The following is a 23,794-nucleotide window of genomic DNA, read 5'->3' as shown; positions in this document are numbered from 1 at the left end:
CGTTGGTTCTCTGCCAAGCATGCAGACACAGAACTGATGTGCACTTTCCAGTCCACCATGTGCAATGCCACACGAGGGATGCTCATACAGTAGATGAGGGCAGTGCGTGGTCTGTGACATCTGCAGTAACCCAACTGCAGCCACAGCCTGTGAGTGCCTGCCTGCTCTTGCCAAAATGTGCTAGGATGCCACTAAACTGATGCTTTTCCATCATGCAACTTGTAGGCCACCAGGCTGACAAACTAGAGAGTTCAGTTGCAATGCAGAGGTTGGCAAACAGGGATTACTTGTCCTGCATGCCATCTTTCCTGTCACATCACACTGTTCTGCATCTCTCCCTTTCTCCCTTCCATTTCCTGATAAAGTAGAAGGTAGGGCTGGATGGGGATGCAGTAGGCATGCCCCCAAATGATCAGGAATTCTGGGTGCCCGTTCACATACTTTAATGGTTGCACAGTATAATAAATCTTTCTTATGCCCCATAAGGGCACCTCCCCAATAGCTTATTCATGAATGCCTAGAGATGCCATGAGCGAAATAGGTAGCATAGACATGCTTTTAATGTATGAATGAATGTATGAATGAACGAATGCTCATCACTACATGTTATACTCTGTGACAAGGGAGCATGAGTGTGGGAACTAACCTTCTGGTAACTATGCTTCTTTTTCACCTCCCCTTATGTGGTCCTTACATTCCCACAGTATGAGAGTATTGGGGAAGAAGTCATGAGAAAGCAACTTTCATACCATTATTGATTATATGTGTATTAGAAACCTGAAAGAAAAAAGGTGTTATAGACCCACATTGAGTCTTATCAATATGAGGTCAAATAAACAACAAGGAGATGTATTAACCATTGGCAACTCCTGTCCCACAGAGACTGGTACAGCTTTCAGGGCTCAAGCTGAAAGGCAGGGAATAGATACCTTCCCCCCTTTCCCTGCTGCAAATAGCAGTGGAGAACTACAAAGTGGATCAGGATCAGGTCCAGTGGAACTGGGGATGCTTTCATCTCTAGGCTTGGGGTAAATGCATGAAAGATTAGCAACACCAGAATACCCGTGGAAATCTCTTTCCAGAGATCCTATTTCTCTTTTGCTAGAAGAAAGATCCTGCAATTCACCGGAAGCCCCAGTCAGCACATGCCCTTGGCCACTAAAAGAGTTTCTCCTTCCTGTAGGGTAACCAGCAAGACAAACCCAAGCGAACTTCGAAATGGGAGCAGCTGTGTTACAAAGCCAATATGCCAACATATTGGCTTAGCTCTTCTCCTGAGACATGTGCTTATCTATTTTTGCCACCAGCAAATCAGTACTCTATTTAGGCCAGGCTACAGAAATACCTACTGTATTTACAGCTCTGAAAAAAGAGAGGAGGCTGATGGCAGTTCGAGGAGCTTTGGGGCCAGCCAAGCCGAAAATGTCATGGCAGTGACTTCATAAATGAAATGAGGGAAGCATAAAGCAGGCGTGAGCAACATATACACGTGGAGGCATTTCACTATGATGGCCTTCGAGCATGCATCCGTTCCACCAAACGCTGAGCTGAAAGCTGCTTTCACTTCGTTTCATGACTGTGCAAATTCAGAGAGTGAGACAGTTTTCCAAAGCCAGTGCTACATACATTTCAGCTGTAGAGATGCACTCTCCTGACTTCTTGTGCCGTTTTGGAAGGGAAAGCAATTATGCCTTCTCTTCAAGCTGGCAAATATCGGTGCTGAAGCCTATGCATATGAAGCCACAGTGATGAAAAGTCCCAGTGATTGGCTTTGGCACCAACCAATGATCTGGTGGCAAAATCCCTGAGTATCCTCAACCTGGGAAGCGATCCTTGTGCGGTGATGTTTGAGGCATCGGTAGCATACCTGAAGTATCCTTCCTTTGCTTCAGACACATCTTGTGTCTACCAAAACAGGCAGTGTGGAATGAGCAAGGGCATTGACAAGCACTGAACAAAAGCGCTGATCATGGTGTTTTTCTTACCAAATGTTGCGCTTGAAGCAAGCACATGAATATCTTTTAAAACATGGCTTTTCCATTCCTGGGACTTTGTAGGCCTTGGCATTGTGCAAGCAGGGGCTGTGGGCCTCAGGAAGAGGGTCGGGGTGCTGTCCCACATATCAGTCCACAGCCATTAAATATGCTTTATTCATTTATTTATTTTATTTAGAAAATGTCTATGCCACCCCATTCGCCGAAGCCTCGGGGCGGCTCACAAAGATATCCATTAAAATATAATACAATAAAAATATAAAACAAGTTCAGGGGAACAGGATCAGCCTACCGCTTCTATGTACCTGGGCAAAGAAGTGGTTTCAGGTACTGTGTCACAGAGCAATGCACTGAGTTAAAACTTTCATTAAACATCCTGTTCAGGCAGTACATGATAAAGTTAAGCATTGGACATGTCACATTCACAGTGGTAGGCCTTGGGGTTATCCTCAGACTTAGCATGGAGCCTTCAAAATATCTTTCAGCTTGAGGGCCAAATGCCATGGCTCAGACACTTTTGGAGGCTACATTCCAGTGGAAGGTCAAAACCAAGGTGGTCCTGCTAGCAAATACCAAAAGTGCCAGCATGTTTCAGCTTAACACTCTTTCTGCCAGCCTTAGGAAAGACAGTTTAGCCTTTTACAAAAGTTATAAAAGTTGGGAAACCACCAAGCAATTGGTGGTTGTGAAAAGGAGAGAAGGCAGGGGGATGTGGACCTAACCATTTGGAGAACCCTGGAAGGCCAGACTGGGACCTCGGGCGAGCTGGATTTTGCACTCAGCCTGTGATTTAGCATCCTACCTTGGACACTAAGTCAAGATTCCAGCTTCATTAGGTGTCGGGAGTCCATCTACATACATTTTGTCCAAAAATCATGTGACCCAGCAGAATTTCTCAGGTCCCACCAAGATTCTTTTTTGAAAATACAGCTCCAGAGAGAAGTCTGAAATGGAAAAGCATTTCTTCATGGGGCAATCAAACAACTATTATCAGTACCTTTCAAGGATCTTCTATTCTCACACCAAGGGTCTGCATACCTTCCAAAGCACCATGGAACCAGTGCGTGCTAAGGAGCATTACACTCCATAAACTCTGAAATGATAAAAATTGTTAATTCTAATAAATTCCAGAAACACCTGTTGCTTTCCATTCAGTATTTCTTATTTCATTGATTTTTATTCCCTCATTTAAAGTTGGTGTTGTTGAGAGGTATATGCCTGGAAATGATATGAAAGGCCTGCTTTATATCTGACAATTTCCATTCATGTAACTCCCTGAGTGACCACATTTTTGGTGTTATGCTGTCCAAAAACAATTTATTCAAACACAATGGGTCAGCTTTGGTTCACTGGAACCCTAATCCTTAGAAGGAAGGAAGCCCAACTGAACTCAAAGATAACTTAGTTCCAAGAAAGGAAGGCCCTGTTGAGACAAAGCAAAGAAAAATAATGTCCTTATAGTGGGAATTGCAGGACAGATGTTTAGAAGATGAAAAAAGTATTAAAACATCCCATTATCACTGAAATTCAGGAAGACAGTCACTTTTCATATGATTTGTCTCAAGGAGGGGGAAAATGTGAATTGTATTATGATTTTGTCAATATTACACAAAGCCTTCAAAATCTAAAATAAATTACTTTATGATCTCAAGGCTCCTATTGATTTTCTAATGATCTCAAATGGAATACATTCCACTTCCAACTCTCTGGCAAATTGCTTGCTCCCCAGAGAATTCCTATTGGATTTCTATTAAAGGGAAGGTTAAAACCATTCCCCGGAAATCTAGGAGAAAACTGGGGAGGGGCATGCGGCTTTTGCATGGGCTGAGCTCTGCGTAAATGGGTATTTAACCTCTGACCAATGATCGCAATCCTCTTTCAGTTCTATTAGGCCAACAGTGAGCTACTATAATTAAATAAAAAAACTGTTTAGAGCCCTGCTGAATATGTCCTGGGAATTAAAGCATATGGCAAGGATTGGGGGGAAGAAGACTTTCCATATGCTAATGACCCTTGATGTCTGAAATAAATTAGATCCATTAGAGTTTATGCTCAATAAAAGAAAGACTTTAAGCACTCCAAAGTTAGTGACTCGAGACCGATTTTTGGCTCTGAAATTCAATCTGCCTACTTATTAATTCTTAGTGAGGCTCCTGAGCAGACAGGAGATGCAAGATTATAATAGTGTACTGTATCAGAATTTTAAAGTACTATGGTTTCCTTTCATTTTCCTTTTTCCCCCTTTTTAAATTAAACCATTCTTCATGTGTGCTTTTTTTTTAAAAAAAGCTCCCTTCGTTAATTTGATTTTGTTCCCATCTTTTTTTCCTTTTAAAGGTTTCATTTACCCTATTTCAACTGAACAGAGAACACAGAATGAATATGGATTTTCTTGTAAGTGTTGTTTGATATTATGTTCTTGGATAATAATTTCCCAATCCAAGATTTACTTTCAGCCTCATTGTATGTATATCAGGAGAGGTTCAACATCCAGAGAGAATTATATTTTGCTTGCTTTCACAAGGTTCACCAGCTGGTATATTGGCAAAACCACTGTAGATAATGGGATGGAAGGCAAGAGGGCCAGGAAAATATGTGGAAGCAAGAAATGTAGAGGAAAAATATATTCAGATCTCAGCAAAAGAAGGAACCTAGAATGTGCAAAATGATTTCAAACATTCGATTTTGATTAAGGAGGAGAAAATAGCAAGATAGAATGGCTCCCTGACTGATTTTGCTTCCACTCTTCCCTGAGAAGGCTGCTGACAGATGGAATAAAATAAATAGCAGCATTTTCAAAATGGAACCTTTTAGGTTCCATTAGCACAGAGTAGATTGAACTTGATCATTCCTTCTGGGCTGTCTCTCAGTTTTCACCTGTGCTGCAAGTTAGCTGAAGACTTAAAGAAAGCCAAGAACAAAGCATTAAAAATATGTTTTTTCTAATATTCCCTGTACACAAAAAGAATGACAAGTGACATACTAAAAGAAGGTATGGATACATTTACATTTAGTAATTTCAGTCTGCTTTAAAATAACAATGCTAGAATTTCTTTTCCTACACCAAAACTCTGCATTAAATTTATGTCACGTACTCAGGCCTTTTGGAAAGATATCTGAAGGGGACGGAAGCAAAGAGTGCCATTAAGTATTACACTGGGATTAGTGAAGGAGATGTGTTACAAGCAGATATTGGAAAGTCTCACAAGCTGGTTTGGTTCCCACAGGAGAACTACAGAAAATCCTGGCTTGCTTTTAGGGATTTTATAGTACTTGAGTCTATACCGGATTCTGAGAATGGATGTAGCTAGGTGAAGAAGCTAGGGAATATCGAGTTTCAGTCTCACCTTAGCTATAAAACTTGCTATTTTTCCACCTCAGTCTCACCCCATCTGCAATATGGAGATAACAGTATTGGCCTACCTTACACGGTTGTTGCAAACACTTAATGTGACATACTTTGAGCATTCAAAATGAGCTCTGTATGTTGTTTGTTTATTTACTGCCCTTCAGTAAAAAGAGTCTCAGGACAGCTTACAGTCTAATTCAAATAGTGACAACAGCAAACAACCTGATAAAAGCACAACTGCAAAAGTAAAACAGCAGAACAACAAAAGCACATCAAATAATACATGCAGAAAAGGGAAAGGATCTAATCAACTGGGAAGGGAGGAAGGGTATGAAACTTCGTGGACCAAGGTCCAGCAGGACTTGCTTCTGATGCTGAGTCACCTGAAGATGCTGACTGCATTCCTGGAACTGACCTGGGCAGTGCACCAGGGCTGAGTGGCAAGTCTAAGCCAGAGAGGCTGCTATTTTAATTGTGTAGGAGATAGGCAGAGGTGAGGCGAGGAATATAGACAGACAGGGAGATGGACTGGGAGAAGGCAGGGAGGTATGAGAACTGAAAAGTTCGAATGGGGGAGACTGATTAGAACTATCACAAGCTTTGTTTTCCTGGCAATTGGTGGGTTTACAGTGCTGTGACAATGATTGAGGAAGGAGGTTTAGTGAAAGGGTTGACTTCTGTGCTAAGTTGGCCCTCCCTAGGCCAAGCTGAAAGCTGGGAGATACTTAGCTTTCTCTAAGACTGCAGAGATCCTACATTGGCTCATGGTGGTGGTGGAGAAGGTCTTATTGAAGGCTTGTCATAAAAGGTCTTTCCTTGGCACTGGGAAACATTAAAGTGACGAGAGAGTTCCAAAGCTATGGCATGTTTACTAAGACCTGGGAAGGCGCCCCCAGCAGAGATTTTCACACTTGGGCAAGTAGACATAAGAAAAGGCGGTCAGTCAAATGTTGTTCTGCTGTGTGAATATAGTCCTTGTTGCATCTTCCATCTCTGTGCTGAAGTCCAGCAAGCTGTTCACGGCACTTTTCACTTTGTTCTGCTGTTGATGCTCATGTTCTTTTGTCCTAAACAGAGAGCCGTTCTGGGCTTATGGGCAGTATAGAAATTATTAACTAATTAATTAATTAAAATGTAGTTTTCAACAGGGTTGACTGGGTTGTCCTTTTCCAGCCCAGGTTCAAATCAGCAGCAAGCAAACGTACTGATCCTTTTGCATTTTCTTAAGCAGCTGCTGCAAGCCCTCTCCTCCTGACAGCCAAAACTTTTTTCCCAGCCTAATTTATTTATTTATTTTATTTATTTATTAAAACATTTTTATAATTGAAGCATGGGAGATGGTTGGGGAGTTCCCATTCTTTCAGACTGGTCTCCTTGTGCTGCAGTTAGGGTGGGAAAAAAGCTTTCTATTTGCATCAGTGGAATTGGAAGAAGGGTACCATGCTGTTTAACAACATTGTACCTGCTGAATATACTCAATCAAGCCAGAACTTTCCCTGGAAGCACAAATGATGAAACTGATGCTGTCATACTTTGAGCAGGAAAGATTCACTGGAGAAGACAGTCATGCTAGGGACAAAGACAGAAGAAGAGGAGGAAGCCGCCCCGAGGCTTTGGCAAGGGGCGGCATAGAAATGTTCTAATAATAATAATAAAAAGAACAAATATGAGATGGCATGATTCTGTAAAGGAAGCCTCTGCCTTGAGTTTACAAGTGCTGAACAGAGCTGTCAAGGACAGAATATTCTGGAAGGTGTTCATTCACAGGGCCAGGAAGAACTTGGCAACAGCAGAGAGTGCCCATGAAGTTCATAAGCAAATAAAGTTTCATTTTCATTTCACTAGAAGAGAGAGTTCTGTTCAGGTGCAGAACTATCCCATTCATTGTAGTCTGTGGAAGTTCATATGCAGGAGAATTTTATCTCTGCAAACCATCCCAGGGACTATCTAGAAGGAAATGTTGGGGATTGTCAACACACAATAATGTGCTTTTAAGTCTCCTATCACAAAACTTTTGTCCCTCGTGGATTTTTTTAAAGAACTATACCCATTCAGTTTCAGATTCAAGAGATACCCATCAGTTGCCATGTTTTATTAATTTCAGGTTGTTCAGTGTAAGAGAAAATGTAAGCAAGAGGATCTGTTTAATGAGGAGATGCCTTGTTGAATTAGTGTTGAGCATTTCAACATGAACTGCTGTAGCAACTACCTCTTGACTAATTTTAACTGTTGATCTGATTAAAAATTGTACAGTATTCTTCCTATTTACAAGAAAGATATTGAGATAAAGTAAATGAGCTGTAAGCCATCTTAGGAAGGATGTGGCCTTGAAAAGAAGCTAAGAAATGGAATAAATGAGTTAAATATAAGACCTTGTTGTAGAACTTTTGAAATAGATTTTAAATTAACCAATACAACAAATAGCAAGCTCCCATAGAAGACAATGATAAAGATATGTACTAGTGGATGTTCCTGAGATTTTAATGTTTTATGCTTTTGTGTACCTGCCCCTCCCCTTTTTTCCAGCTGCTCCTGATTCAGATGATGTAGCACTCTACGTTGGAATTGTGATCGCTGTGATTGTGTGCCTGGCTATTTCAGTGATTGTTGCATTGTTCATCTACCGGAAGAACCACCGGGACTTTGAGTCAGACATTATAGACTCTTCTGCTCTAAATGGTGGATTTCAGCCTGTTAATATCAAAGCTGCGAGGCAAGGTTAGTTTCTTCTCAGTCTTGGCCAAATTCAGGTGTATGCCATAAGGAAAGCATTTCCAGGGTTGTATGAATCTTATTCACTGAATCGGACTTATCACTCTGTAAAGAATAAACATGTATTCAGGTTTTTCCCTGGGATAAGTACTAGAATATTTGTAGTGACTTTAGAGAGTTATGCACAAGCAATGAGTCAAAAGGATGAAGCACATGGGATGGAAAATCCGTCTTTGCACTCACTAATTTCTGTCTTCTCTTCAATCATACTTCTTACTCTTTTTCACATCCAGTAGGCTCCCTTCCCTCCTAGCCAAGTGAGATTTCATGTTCTATATAGACTTTGAAGATGAAATCATTTGGAGGGCAAAATCCAACTTCTTTTCCCTCTTTTCTGTTTGGTCTTACAGCTCTACTATGGCTTCTATTCAGTGACTCTAACATGCCTTTTTAATGGTCTCAGTTCAGTTTCCAAATAGCCATGTTGTCCGGCTTTGACCAACAACTGAAGGGCTTTCCTGAAGGGAAAAATCCATCTTCAGCACAATCCCCTTTCATACTTAGTTTGACTTAATCTGGCATGCTGCCATATGGGTTCGGTATGCTGCAATATACTGCAGAATAAAAGAGGGGACCTCAGGATGGGCTCTTGATGCAATGTGTTTGGAGGCTATTGAGATTTTCTCAGGAGACACTGATTTAGTCCTGACAACTGACTTTTGACAGTTGCCAAAAACTACATTCCACTATATATCTCCAAACTCTGACATTTCATGGTTGTGGTCATCAAGAAGGAAGGAAGGAAGGGATTGTTCCTGAGGAAGAGTTAATAACCTGAAAACCAGTGAGCCAGTAATAATAAGACTTTGAAGAGACTTCAGTGCCCCTTCAGAGTCTCCTCTCGTTGCTGATAAGCCATTTATCCCATGCAGAAATACCCTAATGGTCATATACCACTTCCAAAGTGGAAGGAGAGCTTGATCTTTGCACCAGCACTGAGGTCTATAGAATGCACTAGACTGCATATTGTGAACTGCTCTGGGATAAGGATGAAGGTCCATAAACAAATGTCTTGAATCAAATATCTCACACCCAGGCTCAGGAATTCACATATTACTCTGCACTCCTAGGTTAAGAGTTTATACACAGTAGTTTTACTATGGCAGGTGTTCTTATGCAGGATCTCTCTGTCTCCTTGAACTTGCAATAAAATATGTAGCAAAGAGATTAGGGTTGCCGTGGTGGAAGCTGCCTTGAAAAGGAAGGCTGCTGTAGCAAATCAGATCTAATTTCACCACTTGATTTCTAATTGACTTGTTTGATTATTAATTAACTTTAAAGCGCCTGCGTTTCAGTTGGAAAAAAATAAGTTTAATAGTTTCCTTTATGCTTGATGGGACTTAACAGCAGGCCCTTTAGTTCCATCAGAAGCATCAACTAGCAAAGTTGGTTCCTCGATTTTACTACACGCTGCAGGAGTTCTGGTGTACCAAGGAGTTGAAGCGAGCAGCGGCAAAGGCCCTGCTGCTGCCATATCTGCACCACTGTCCTCCCTTCTCCCCTGGCTGCAATGTTGCTTCCAGCCTCTCGATTCACAATGCCACCAGAGTCTCCTCTTCCTCTTTGCTAGGGGTCAGTCTACCAGAAGAAGACTTTTATACAGTGGACACTCAGGGGGATGAAAGAAGAGCAGGCAGCCCATCACCCATAGAAGTGGGAGGCATGGGAATAGGGGGCAGTGTGCTATGATTGCCTACACGGCCCTGAAGCCTGCATGTCTGAACGCTTTCCTATAATTAAAAACCCCTCGAAATAGATAATCAGGGAGAAGGCTAGGCTAAACATTATTCCATGGCATGCTACTTTCTATAGCATGTTGGCAAGAGTGGTGGGAGAGGTTCCACCACAGGGAGCAACAAATCTCTTATCCTCCAACTTCATACCACCTAGGCAAAGGGGGCACATCACATTTGATTCTAATGATAGTATAACTTGACCCTTAGGATCATGCCCATAGGCTGAACCAGAGCCTCATTTGTAGCTCCGATGGTTCAGAAAATGAAGGCATGGATGCCAAGAAGAACCGTAAAACAGAAAGCACTTTTCATGGCTGTAGCTTTATTTTTTAAAAATAATCTTTTGGAAATTAAAGTTAAATCAAGTTGGAATAAACACTGCCAGAGTTTTGTCCAATGCAGAAGATTAGTAGAGCTGCAGTTTGCTTGCCAGAGATTCATTTAAATCAGTTCTACAGAAGGCACTTGAGAATATGCCATAGGCAACAATTCAGCCCTGACTTGGGATGATAAAAGTATATGATTTCATAGTTCTCTGCAATTCTGTTTTCTTTTTCTGTTCCCTTTGATCACACAGTACCATGTTTTGCAGTCAGCATTTTGCAGAAATATGCCGGAGAAAATTTCTTCTGCAGAGCTTTTGAGTGGCATGCCAATTGTCATGATTAATTGTTAATTGTTGTCTCCTGTTCAGCACTTTTGCAGCCCAATCCTGACTTAATGCTCCATTATTGCTATTTTTAAAAATTGCTTGTGCCTCAGACTCGGACAAAATGGAGCAGCTGCTGAGGACCCATCCTTCCAGAAGGACCCATGACTCTCCTGCTCAGCCCCTCGGAAATCAGCAATCCTGAATGGTGGCTGTGTCAATGTTCAGCCTTAGATTACTCCAGATGCAATACCTGCAGCTTATACACAGCACCACACTAGCTTGGCTCCCATTCAGAAGTGCTGATAGAAAGCACCCACCAGAAAAAGCATGTCAGTCTATAGGGTGAGATGAGTCACCAACAGAGACAGCAGTAGCATTAGGAGATCTGGGGGTGGCAGCAGCAGCAGCAGGTGGAAGGCCTGTAGTGCCAATCCAGGGTCCATATGGCCACATCGTGCCAGGGGATCCCAAGAAGTCTGCCATCACCCCTTTAGTCATCCCATTCTTCAGTGCGGGAATATCGCATAATTGGATGTCAAACCATAATGCGAGGCACAAGTTTGGCTAAAGTTGTTTCCAAGTTAGTGAAAATAACTTTCATTTGGAAATATAATTATCAGCTATTGGGCAGTATATAAATGAATTAATTCAATCCATCAGTAATTGGTTTATTTTCTGTTTTATTGATAATATTTATATACTCTTTTTCCACAATGTAGCTAAGGAGTTATAGAACAATTCAAATAAAATCATGCATAATGAAAGCAATAAAGCAACATTTAGAAAAATCTAACCAGCTTAGCAAAGAGTAGAACTATTTGAATATTTTGACATGAATTTGAAGTGTAGTGCTAGGGTCTTGCTGCCAGGCTTCATGAAGACAAAGTCTATTCACAAATATCTGAACCCAGGGTCTGCGAACAGAACCTTTAATCCATGAAACTCCTGTCACATTGATTTTTAATGCCTTTACTTACTCTATGTAAAATACTGCACTACAGAAACTCCCCAGCCCCTTTTGGTCCTGCACTGGGGTCTTGTAAAATTCAGTTTATTGGTTTTTTTTCAATATAGTGAACTTGTCTAGAAGTGAGAAATTCTGTATAATTTTGTTAAGAGAAAAGGAACACCTCACCCATTAATTTTCTCATTTAATGTTTCCATACTGCATTTAGTAGTGTGTTACCTTATAGCAGAAACGGGAAACCTGTAGCCCTTGGGATACTGTTGGACTTGGATGATGGCCAGAAATTGTGGAAGCAGCAGCTGATGCAAATCAATACATAAAGAAAGAATGAATTTGCTCCCAGCTGGAAGCTACCATATTTCCCCTCACTGAGAGCATTAGATGAGCAGAGGGGTTATCTTTTCACCCCAGATAGTTTTTCTGGCCTTCAGTTGTCAACCAGGAGTATTGGAAGTTACCATATATTGCCCATGTTTGCACAATAATTTTTAGGCACACTGATTTATGGCATTTCCCAGGTGGTCAATGGGAACCCATTCGGTAATACAGACCCCACCTGTAGGTTGTCATGTCATCCCTGGTGAGAGTGGGTTGTTTGCATAGTTAACAAAGCCCCCACAAATGTAAACAGTCCATGGGTTCTGGGTAGTTTTTTAACCCTACCAAAACTCATCCACAATGTGTTTGGATAATGTGACAACCTACAAGCAAGGATTGGCCTATAGGATGGGTGCTCATAAAATTCCTGGCATCTGCCAGAGACCGGAGTGGTTTATCTAAGCCACTGTGGTGGAAAATGACATCTCAGCCCACCCATCAAATCAGACCATTGGCCCATCTGGACTAGTATTTGAGTGGCAGTGGTTCTCCCAGTTCTCAGGCAAGATTCTTTCCTAGCTCAACCTGAAGATGCCAGGGATTAAGCATGGGGCCTTCCGCATGCAAAGAACGTGTCCTTCCATTAAAAAGCTACATTTTCTCTTTCTCACAAACAATGTTTCTGATGGTAAAACTACAGTTCATGCAGAATAACTTTCACGTTATATCTTTTCCTTTGAACGCAGACCTGCTAGCAGTGCCTCCAGATCTCACGTCTGCCGCAGCCATGTACAGGGGCCCAGTCTATGCCTTGCATGATGTGTCTGATAAAATCCCAATGACCAACTCTCCAATTCTTGATCCACTTCCTAACTTGAAGATCAAAGTGTACAACAATTCCGGTGCAGTCACTCCTCAGGATGATCTGTCCGACTTTTCATCCAAACTCTCCCCACAGATCACTCAATCTTTGCTAGATAATGAAGCATTGAACATTAAAAACCAGAGTCTTGCACGGCAAACAGACCCATCATGCACTGCTTTTGGCACCTTCAACTCTCTTGGAGGTCATCTGATTGTACCTAATTCAGGTAAATGTCTACAAATGGCTATTCCGTTAAACACTCACTACCTTACTGGTGTTACTGAAAATGTAGCTCAAAGGAAAGTCCTCTGTTTTTCTCCCCAGCAAAGAAAAAAATAGGTCACTCTTGAAAATCTATATCTTCTATGTTTAGACCAAAGAGTGGCTTTTCTCCCATTCGGGTTTACTGAAGCTATTATGTATTCTCTCCCCAAAGCCCCGGCCTTCTTTAGCAGAAAATTGCAAACTCTGAGTCACTGCCTTCAGAAGCATTAGACCTCCCAACTTCCTTGTGTGAAGTGGGATTCAGAACCCTTGACCTTTTCTTTCATGTAGCACAAAAAAGAAGAAGCTGAACTTCAAGGCAGAAAGCATTATTGTGGCCGCTCAACATAAAAAGGACAAATTAATTGGAAAACAAACCAGTTGCTCCAAGTTTCATTTTTGTTCAGACAGCCACGGGGGTGGCAGAAGGAGGGGAAAAGCAGATATTTAGAATGTCAGGCATTGTTTTTCTTGGCCTAGATTTTAGTGCAAAGCATCGCTCTTTCTCCATGTAACCTCTTGGTATTGTTTTATCATGTATTTTTAATATCATATGCCATTTTGGGAGGGTTCAAGTAGAGAAGAATAATAATACTGATATTGCAAAGATTATAGTGTTCCTTTTTAGATGTCCTAAGGAAAGTAAATTGGAGGAAGTATAACTGTATAGAACTATACGGAACTTGCAGTCCTCTAGATGTTGTTTGGACTCCAACTCCCATCAGCCATAGCAAGAATAACTGCTGATGAGAGGTGATGGGAACTGTAGTCCGAGAATATCTGGAGGATCCCACATACCTGGTATAGAGTGGACCCTCCACACAATTATAGTTAAACTATGGAATTTGTGGTCATGCAAAGTAGTGATGGCCACCAATCTGGATGGCTTTAGAATGGGATTAGACAGGTTCATGAAGGTGGAGATTGTCCATAGCTACTAGCTTTGTGGACTGTGTGCTGCCTCCTTGACCAGGGTTGCACCAGTTGCTGAGGAGCTTGGGCAGCTGGTTTGCCACCATGCATACAGAGGGTTGGACTAGATGACCCTTGTTCTGATCCAGCATGACCTTTCTTGTGCTCTTCTTTGGGTAGACTCTTAGATATTCTCATGAACAAATGCAGATCAGGGTTGTGCTGCTATCTTGTCACTTTCCCCACCCACAGAATCTGCTTGCAGTATTTGCAAAGGGATCTTACCTACATTCCAAATGTCAGTAAGATTCCTTTGCATTCAAAAAAGAAACATTTGAAAAGAAATTGGACAGTCATCTGAGTGGGATGCGGTAAATTGGTGGCCTGCACCAGCAGGGGGTTGGACCTGATGGCTTTCTTGACCCTTCCAAACTGTTCTATGAGTCCAGGTTGCAATCCACATTTGGGCAGATTGGCCTATTGACATTTTGATATGGGACTTAATGACATTTAACAGAAGGACAGTTTCCTGTCCTGTCCTTTCCCTTGCAGCTTCTGAACTCCCTGAAAAGGCATTCTGGAGGGTCAGGACTTTAGGTGAAAGGTGATCCCAGTGAAGGGCTTTAACTGTGCTTTTAATTTTGCAAATTTTAAACCTTAATAGGTTCGATATTATTACATGTTGAGAATTTATCTTTATCCTTTTATGTCTTTAAAATTGTAATACGTGACATAGAAGGCATATTCCAAGCTTCTGGTCATCCAAAGGAAAGCAAATACTCCCTTCTCTGTGCTCAGCAAATGTAATAGTTCAAAAGAAGCTAAGTGCATGTAAATGTTGGAAGATGACCAGATAAACTGATATCCTCAGGGGAAGAAAGGACTCTTGCTCTTTCATGGGACAGTATTTTGCTGGCTTTAAAAAAAAAAGTTTAATTAAATAAGAATTACCAAGGGAGGTGATCCCATTAGCACTGTTTGGAATAGTAAATGCAATTGTTATTTCCCCTCCCCACCCCCTCATTTTTTACAATGTGAGCAGCAGAGCAGCCAGCTGCTAGTTCCTTAAATAAAACAAAAGGAAAGGGAAAAACAGCCTTGACAATGCGGAAGAGAAGCATTGTAGGCAACAACAAGTCATAAACTTCCAGGTAGAAGTGTCAGGATGGCTGTAAAACATCCTTCCCCCCCACTCTAGTCTGGGTGGAATTTCGGCATGCAGAGCTGCTGCTTCTCAGTCTTCTCACTTGAAAGGTCAACCTGCCTTTCTTTTTCTCTTTATTTTATCTGTTTCTCTTTCCGTCTCTTGTTGTTCTGCAGGAGTAAGTTTGCTGATTCCTGCAGGGGCCATTCCCCAGGGGAGAGTCTATGAAATGTATGTGACAGTTCACCGAAAGGAGAACATGAGGTAAAAGAGGGTTTGCATGCCCCGCATTTGCTTCAGCAGTAATCACTGGGATGAGGCATCATGTCTAAATGCAGCATCCTTATCTGCAGATGGAGGGATAGGCATTTACAAGAGCATAAAGCAGCTGAAGGCTCATCACAGTTTGCAAGCTGATCCAGAAAGGGAGTTGAGTTGTGGTGGGCTGGAGGAAAGCCGAACCCAAGATCCTTCCAAGACAGTGTTGAGATACCTTTCAGTTTTGCACTTTGCCTCCTCTCAGATTTGGTTGATAGTGTTTAACTGATGTTTGCATTTAAGGAGAAGAAGGCAGGGGAAGTGACAGCAATGAAGGAATGATATCGAAGTGCTCATGGTGGGTGGTGTGGGCTTTGGGAAATGACTCTCCTTCAATCTCTGCAGCCAAGAGATTTATATTCTGCACCTTATTCAATAGTATAAGGTCTGAAAGTACTCCATAATTTCACAAGAGCCCATGTGACGTTGCATTTTGTGTATGTTGGGCTGGGACTTGGGATATCTGGTTTCTAGTCCTCATGTGACCATGAAGCTCACTGGATGGCTTCAAAGGCGCCAGTCCTTTACTGTCAGCCTAACCTACCTCACATGGTTGTTGTTGTGAGGATAAAAATGGAGAGGAGGGGTCTCTGAAAGCCAGCTTGGCTTACTTGCAAGAGGAAAAATGTGGGATAGGAATGTCACAATAAAATAATGCACCACTGAGAGAAGACATTCCTTTAGTTAAAGACTGCATCCCAATCCTGGCCATCAGAGTTGAGTTCTTGGTCACTACAGTAACCATATTTGTTGGCTTCTGGATGTCTCTGCCATTTTGGAAGAAAACGATGTGAGTCAAGCAGCAGGGGCATGGGAAAACAATGGCCTGAAGAGACACTGAAGTGGCCCATTTGATGCTTTGCTCAGGGTTGCAGTCTACTAACTGTTTTTTTCTGCTTTTTTACTAATTAATTTGTTTAAAAAACTTTCCAGGGAAAATTGCATACAGTTTTATATAATGTGCAGTTTGGCTCAAAGACTTAAGGACCAGGCTGCAGAAACTCTTTGTGTGTAAATATTATAGGCCCCAAGATAGACGGTAGGAGGAGGAGGAGAAGCAGCTATTCTGGCAGCAGAAGGAGCACAGAGAAGTTTGCTGGATGCTACCCATGGCTTCCCACTCCGCAGCATCTGTCCCAAGTGCTCTTTTCCAAAATTGGAGTACCTTACTTGAAGGGGTGGTAGGAAGAAAAGCTTAAGGGTGAGAGGAGGTTCGGCAGTCCTCATCTGTGCTTCCTTTTGCTCATTAACATCTGAGCTTTGGTCCTGCTTTCTATTTAATTGAGTCTGCTCAGAATTGCTGCTTTCATGTATACTTTGGTCCTTGTGATATAAGAGGAAAATATGTCCCACCAGATGATGCTCAGCAGGCTAGATGATTTCCTTTTGCTGCAATAAGTTATTTTATCTCTGCTGCCGTACTGAACCTAATGAATCCAACTCTCAGAAACGTCACACTGTAAGTGAACCCAGGTTCACTGGATACTATATAAAATTTGCCAAACAAACGTTGATAGAAACAAAGGCCGCCTGGCAGATCAATACCCTGCAATCCTGAGGTGAGGATGGCTGATGACAGCTGGACATCTCCCAGAAAAGAAACCCATTGTGTCAACTCTAGGAGTCATCAGTGGTGATACTTTGAGTACAAAATTGAAAAGTGGATTTTACAAAGGATATGTTTCGATGAAAAATGGAAACTAAACCCAGCAATGCAATCCTGTGCATGCTTCTTGACGTAAGTCCCATTGCGGTCCAAAGCAGACATAACTTTAAATCCATGTCCTTTTTCACTTTAGACTGGGTGCAGGGAGCCCAATCCCAATTGGGAGCATACCATCAGGACTCTGCATCTACTCTGGAGTAAAAATATAAACTAACAACATAGCTGCTAGACACAGGTTTAAAGTAAGGTCTGTTTCCCCCCTAAGGTAATCAGGAATAGAATTACATAATGTATGTCAGAGGCAGAAGCAAATGGGGACTCTCATTATTCACACCTGACTCGCTGCAAGCTTGCAGTCCCTTGAGCCTCACTTCGGAATAAGATGGGACAACTGTTAGCAGTTCCAACTAAAAGCAGGAATGTGCTATTCCTCAGAGCCCTCCCTACCAACGCTGTGTTTTCCCACTTCCATGCTCTAATACATTGCCCATTCCCTCCCGTCTCCCTAGAGTCATTCTGTTAGCTTTCTCCAACACCTTGAATCCGACAGTCTGTGTCCCAGTAAGGGTGCATTTTCTGCTGGATGAAAGTTGTGGGTGTCAAAAGCACTGTGAGGTCTCTCATTTGCTTCATTTCTATTGAAAAGCCTGAGGGGGTCAGTGAAAGTGCTGCTTTTAGCCATCCACATGAGAATATTATGGTACCTGTGAAATGCGAGTGCTGCTCCCAGGCAGACCCACAATCTTGTTTCACTAGTTTCCAAAAGATGCATTAGTAGCAAAAACAGTTCTGTGAGTTGAGTAGATTTCAGGTGCAATCCTATGCAAATTAAGGCAGAAGAAAGGCCAGCAACTCCCAGCATGCCCTAGTCGACATTTGGCCTTCTTTTCTATCTAAGCTTCCATAGGATTGCACCCTTAAAGATTCCCTATTATCCCAGTATAATTATAGCTATTGTACTGAAAATTGCCTGCAAGAAGGGTCTTATGCTTATTTTAATACCATCAAGCAAATTTTCATAAACAGATCTTAATTATAATGCCTATGGATAATCAGACATGTAAGCACTTTCTCAGCTATAATATATGCCAGTCACAATGCATATAGGATAAACTTCAGGATCAACATCAGTCAAAGTATATGCTTTGACAACAAACACCTTTCATTTTAATAATTACATCTTTGCCTTTCTGTTTTAGTTCTTGCTTAATGCACCAGCCATTGGTGGGTTATTCAAGGTTTGCCTCCTCCTCCAGCAAGCAACACCACAGAGATTCAGATGACAAGATCCCTCGTAACTGGGCAGATGATTAGGCAAATGTCACCCAGCACAGACCACGGCTTAATCAGGGACCATGGCTTGTTTTATTCCACGGTGATCATTGCAAACAGGGCAAAATGTTGACTTCACCATGATTTCATATCCACGGAAGTTGGGGAATCGTTTCCTTTTCCATAATCAGCAGAAAAACTCTGACTGCAGTTATTGCACAACATAATAATCCTTATCTCTTAATTACATTTACAGCATGACTATTAAAGGACAGAGAGCTATTTTCATTCCTGTTATCCTATTGATTATTCTAATGGCAATAGACCAGGATTTTTTTTAGCAAAAGATCATAAATAGACAAAGACATTTTTCTGTTTTCCTTTTCTTGCTTCAGCATAGAGGATCATGGGTAACTATCATTGCCTATAGTTTTTAAAGGCATCATATATCTATCTGATTATCACCTTTAAATCATTTTCCCTTATATTAGTAACAATTAACATATACGTATCTAGAAGAAATCCCTAGTATAAAAAGGTCTATGCAGATACAGGGACAAATCCAAATGGGGAAATTAAGCAGCCAAAGGATGTGTAAGGTTTTAGTTCCAAAATGGAACAATCTGTAGCAAGAGGAGTCAAGATAAAGGCAGTGGCCAAGTGCAGGCAAGGAGCTGCTACCCAAAGGACAAGTCTGAGGAACAGCAAGGATGAAAAGATAGGAGAGCAATCTTGTAGAAACAGAATCCAATAAACAGAACCAGGCTGAGCCCAAAGTTACAAATCCATGGCAGGGCAGATAAAAAATTAGGAAAGATGATAAGAGATTCTTAGCAGGGCTGCTCAAATTAAAACTGAGAGCTGATACAGCTTGAGCTGCCAGAACCTCACACAGAGCTCATCTGTATCATGTGAGAGGCTTCTGTCAGATACCCTCATCATGAGGTATGCCTGACTCATGAGTAGTCCTTTTCTTCTCAGAGCCTTCTTCTGTAAACAAGCACTCCTTTGCCTGGCCACTATCCTGTCATGCAGCTTAATTCACTGGCACTCGCAGGATTTGTGTGGTGGACCACCTGAACCTAAACCCTAACCCTTTGCCTCAGAAGAAGGCTTTCCACCATTTGAGGACCAAAAGTCCTCTCTCTTGAGGGCTGAGGACCCTCCCAGTCCACTCTAGGATCTCCTGAAATGACTTGTTCTCTGAGGTAATCTGACTCAAGAAGCTTCAGATCACTCTCTTCAAGGAAAGCATGAAAAAACACCATTTACCCTTCCTCAGTGACCCTCCAATAAGTTGGACAGGTGGAGATACAACAGAGAGTCTGCTGCAGGTAACTAACAAGCAGATATTGTGGGGACAACAGATATTGGCAAAGTCCCTACCCCTATGCAATCATGTTCTCAACACTTGCTTCTGAAGTAATGCCTTTGGGAAAATGTATTAATCTGATCATGGACCTAGCTTTACAAGGTTAAAGTACAGGCTGCAAATAGAAATGCATTCTTCAAAAGCCTGTGAAGAATTCCTTTCCAGTTCTGTATAGATTCATAGACAAAACTGAAAGCAGTTTTCCAGTTTCAGGAAAATGTATTCACCTTTAGCAAAATTACAGGAGATGAAAATAAAAATGGTGAATCTGGCATGGGACAATTCTCAGCAGAAGAAGGTGGTACAGATGTAGATTTGATGGAGGACGCCCAAGACAGTCATGATCCTAATTTATAACAGATAAAATATTTTAATAAAGTAAAGCAGCAGTAGGAAGACAACAGTTTTAAATTTGCAGAATCCTCACTTAACATGACTGGAAGGGTTACCATCTGCTCCTGTGAGTTATTTCATCTCCCTTCTCTCACTCTATATTCCTCTGCTTTATTTTCTTTGAATACAACTATTAAAGCTGTGTGTCAGTTGAAAAGCAAGATTTCATTTCTGCATCCCAAACAGTAGGCACAATGACAGAGGGAATATCATTTCTTTAATGAACTCTGTGCTATACTCTGCATTGTATACTCAAAGTGATTAGCTAGCTTGGCTTCCCCTAAGGAAACCTGAACATTGCAGTTTAGTAAGAAGACTAGATAGAATTGTAAATGGAATTCCCTGAACTCTTATATACACTATAGTTCCAAGGGGGTTTGAGAGAAGTCATGACAATTAAACTAATTTAATTCTGGTTTGGCTTATAGTATTATGGTGATACTTTTTTGGATGATTATGTAATTAGAAGCACTCATTCTAAGTTTCTGAGTTGTAGGTGAGCACCTGTAGCTAAGAGTACCTTACCATGATCTCTCTCCAGAGGTGTCTTTAGTTACAGAGGATTTTCACACACACACACACACACACACACACACACACACACACACACACACACCAAGGAGCAAGGAGGAGGCCATTTTTTTCTGGTCACCCATTTCCTCTGCATATCTAGGAAATAAAGAGATTGCTGCTGTTCATGGGAGAGACTTCTTTAAATGTCTTCTTTGGAAGAAACAACTTTCATTTTCCAAAATTTGGAAGTTGTTATCAGTGGAGAAACTGTGTGGCATAAACAAAGTCAAGTCAGCACTGAAAAGGAGGAAAAAGCCATGAAAAATTCCAGAGACATAAAAGGGAAAATTATAAAATAGTTCTAATATATTTCTCGAGTTGTAACTGCAGTATTTTTGCACTGCAAGCAAGAGCTAGTCTAGTATTGGTGAAGATAATTTTAAAAAGTTGTTGAGTTTTTTTCTCTCTAAAACTATAGTAATAGTAAGGCCCCTGTTGATAGTGTGACTGATGCAATGGACATGACTTCGGGTGAACTCTGGGAAACAGTGGAGAACCAGGTATGCTATGGTCCATGGAGTCATGAAGAGTCGAGCACGACTTGCGACTGAACAACAACAGCAGCCCCTATTAAGATAAAATCAGCTACTGCACCTATTTCTGCAGTGCTCATAGTGGAGACAAGTGTTGCGAAGGGTGCTAAGGGTGCAATAACCTTCCTGCAATTGCTAGATTATAGATGATCTTTTCATTAAGTAGGCACAACCAAAGACACAGACTTTGGGCTGTAAATTTATGCCCAAAGGTTCACGAAAATCACACTGCTGTTCCCAGTTACAGTTTAAAAACACAATCAGTTCACGGGCTTGTATTGCATAATACTCTGGGGAGTGTGAGTGCGTATATAAAATATAACTTCTGGGCCATTCTTACACTCGCTGAAATATTGTCCTATCATTGCCCCCTCTTTCAATCATGTATGCACCTGTTATTCCTATTTGAGATTTGTAAATGGAAACTATTTACAGATGTCACTCGCATATCTCTTTTACACATTGCATTCAACACAGAAGACCTGTGCAGGTGACCCCCTTGGTTGCTAATTTGAAGGGACATTCTTGCATTTGCTTGAATGCCTGTTGAGTTCCCCCTGCAGCTGGGGACCAACAATGCAAAGTACCCAGTAATGTGGAAAGTTGTGCTTCCATTAAAGTGGGCATGAATAGAACATCCCTTCAGTTTTTGCTGGTAAAGATGACAACCTTGACCACAGATGGCAGGGGATGTAGGGAGTTGGGTCAAAGTGTACAGATCCATCTCTCCAATCCATTAGGTGAATAGGTTTCAGTCCTAAGTACCGGACATTTTTACAATGCTGCTTACTTCACTTCCATATCTGCGAAACCTTTCCCACCAACAGTATACACTCCCTCTGTTCTTAGGGTTTGTGTGCAATTTTTTAAATCATCTGAGCAGTTGAAACATGCCAATGCTGCAGCTCAACGAACAGCAAGAGAGATAACTGTTGGCTTGGCTTTATTTTTTTTCCTCACCCAAATAACAAAAACTGGCATGCAACAGATCTTTATTCTTATCTGTTGAGCAAGGCCTGGAGAATGGGCAAATGTAGGGACTGGGCCCAGTCCTCCTGATTTCTGCAGATTCTGATTCAGAAGTGGGGGTGCAAAAATGCTAAAATGCCACAGCTGAAATGCCAAAACCAGTGGTCCCAGAGATTCACTGAGTCGCTAAGAATCAGGCAGGCACTGAGAGTCTTCCTTACAGACTCTGTAAGGAAGCAAATATGGAGGAGCAGGCAGACAATTTATCAACACCAGAATAGTGTAAGTTACCTAAATCCATCTTGAAGGTATAGTTTGCTATTTCCGCTTTGGAAGGGAGGAGAGGAGTTCTGTTTGGAATAAACTTCTTATCATGAAGCCTCATTTCCCAAAAGGCTGGTATTCTACCTTTGCTTGTTCTTTTGTTATTTCTTTCTACAACACACTTCTTTTGTCACACAGAACCAGCTGCTCAGCTTCAACATAATAGCAATGTTTTGTTATAAAGCTTTTGTCCTGGTCTGCTTAGAAGAAGGCAAAGAGGACTGGCTGTGACAAGTATCTCTGGAATCCACATAAGCCACCACAAATCTTAAATGCACCATGCATCGGTGCTCTTATCATCATCATTTATGACAAAATGTAAATGCTAAAACATGCCTAGGATAGGATAGCTATAATCTGGCTTCTTCCCAATTCTGTTATATTTTGTTACAAATAGACTGGTCACACCATCCACCAATCAGCCTGCGTTAACGATGTGCCAGAACAGACCCAAGTGACAGGACCAGCTTGGCTCTGCAGTTTGCACTGTGCTTTGTTCTTCCGTTTATTTACTCTGCGCCACAGTTGCTGTCTTAGCAGACTTGCAGGAAAAGCCACATCAAGGCGCTGGAGGGGTGAAAGGGCTGATGCATTTGTCCATTGGAATGGCGCTATCTTGTAGTTGGACTTCTGCATTTGCCAGAAAGGTTGAGTGGACTACCGTATTCCTCCCCCCTTTGTTCCTTTTTGTTGTGCATTGGTTTGAATATTAAAGAATGCCAAATAATGTACAGGCCACATTTCAGTGATGAATCACAATGACAATGGATTAAAAAATGAAGCAATTCATCACACTTCTTAATCTCTCCCCCCTCCCCACCCCTGGCCCAATAATCCTGCCAGGCCACCTGTAGAAGACAGTCAAACCCTTCTGACACCTGTGGTGAGCTGCGGCCCTCCAGGAGCACTGCTGACTCGGCCGGTCATTCTAACGATGCATCATTGTGCAGAACCAAACACTGAGGACTGGAAGATCCAGCTGAAGAACCAGACAGCCCAGGGACAATGGGAGGTGAGTGTTTAGGCTGCCAGAGTAGCCGTGAAATGATCTCCTCAGGACAAGTATATTTGTTCCTGCTACTTTGGGTCAGTAGTCTCACTATCTGAAATATGATGGATAGAATATTATGCTCAGGATTGCTCTGAAGTCTCTTAGGAAAAGGTGCAACCATAACTTGCACCAAATAACCAAAGAATGAATTACGCCAAGCATGATGTGTGTCTGTTCATTTGATTTGGACACTTCCTACTAAGAAAAATGGCGCTCAAGACAGCTTGATTTGTTGCCTCGTGCTGTCTAGTCCTCTCTGCCTTATGGCAACCCTATGAACAAATGAAAGCTCTTGAAAATGTCTTGCCTCAGCCAGTCCTGCTCAGCTCTTGTAAACTCCAGGTTGTGGC

At 41.7% G+C, this 23,794-nt stretch overlaps 1 protein-coding gene across 2 annotated transcripts in view; it reads left to right on the top strand.

Moving 5' to 3' along the window:
* UNC5C (unc-5 netrin receptor C) overlaps window positions 1-23,794 on the top strand; it is a 357,053-nt gene that overhangs the window by 307,548 nt on the left and 25,711 nt on the right. Inside the window, exons 8-12 of one of the 2 annotated variants that reach the window (XM_044428610.1) lie at window positions 4,332-4,388; window positions 7,870-8,061; window positions 12,535-12,879; window positions 15,150-15,237; window positions 23,237-23,405. In XM_044428610.1, coding sequence (XP_044284545.1) covers window positions 4,332-4,388; window positions 7,870-8,061; window positions 12,535-12,879; window positions 15,150-15,237; window positions 23,237-23,405 — 851 coding nt within the window. The remainder of the gene's footprint in view (window positions 1-4,331; window positions 4,389-7,869; window positions 8,062-12,534; window positions 12,880-15,149; window positions 15,238-23,236; window positions 23,406-23,794) is intronic. The other variant, XM_044428611.1, reaches the window with a different exon arrangement.

The sequence above is a fragment of the Varanus komodoensis genome, unplaced genomic scaffold (genome assembly GCF_004798865.1).
Source record: "Varanus komodoensis strain SLA01 unplaced genomic scaffold, ASM479886v1 scaffold2, whole genome shotgun sequence".
NCBI lineage: Eukaryota > Metazoa > Chordata > Lepidosauria > Squamata > Varanidae > Varanus > Varanus komodoensis.
Note: the sequence above shows the minus strand (reverse complement) of the source record. Positions and strands in the feature narration are given on the sequence as shown.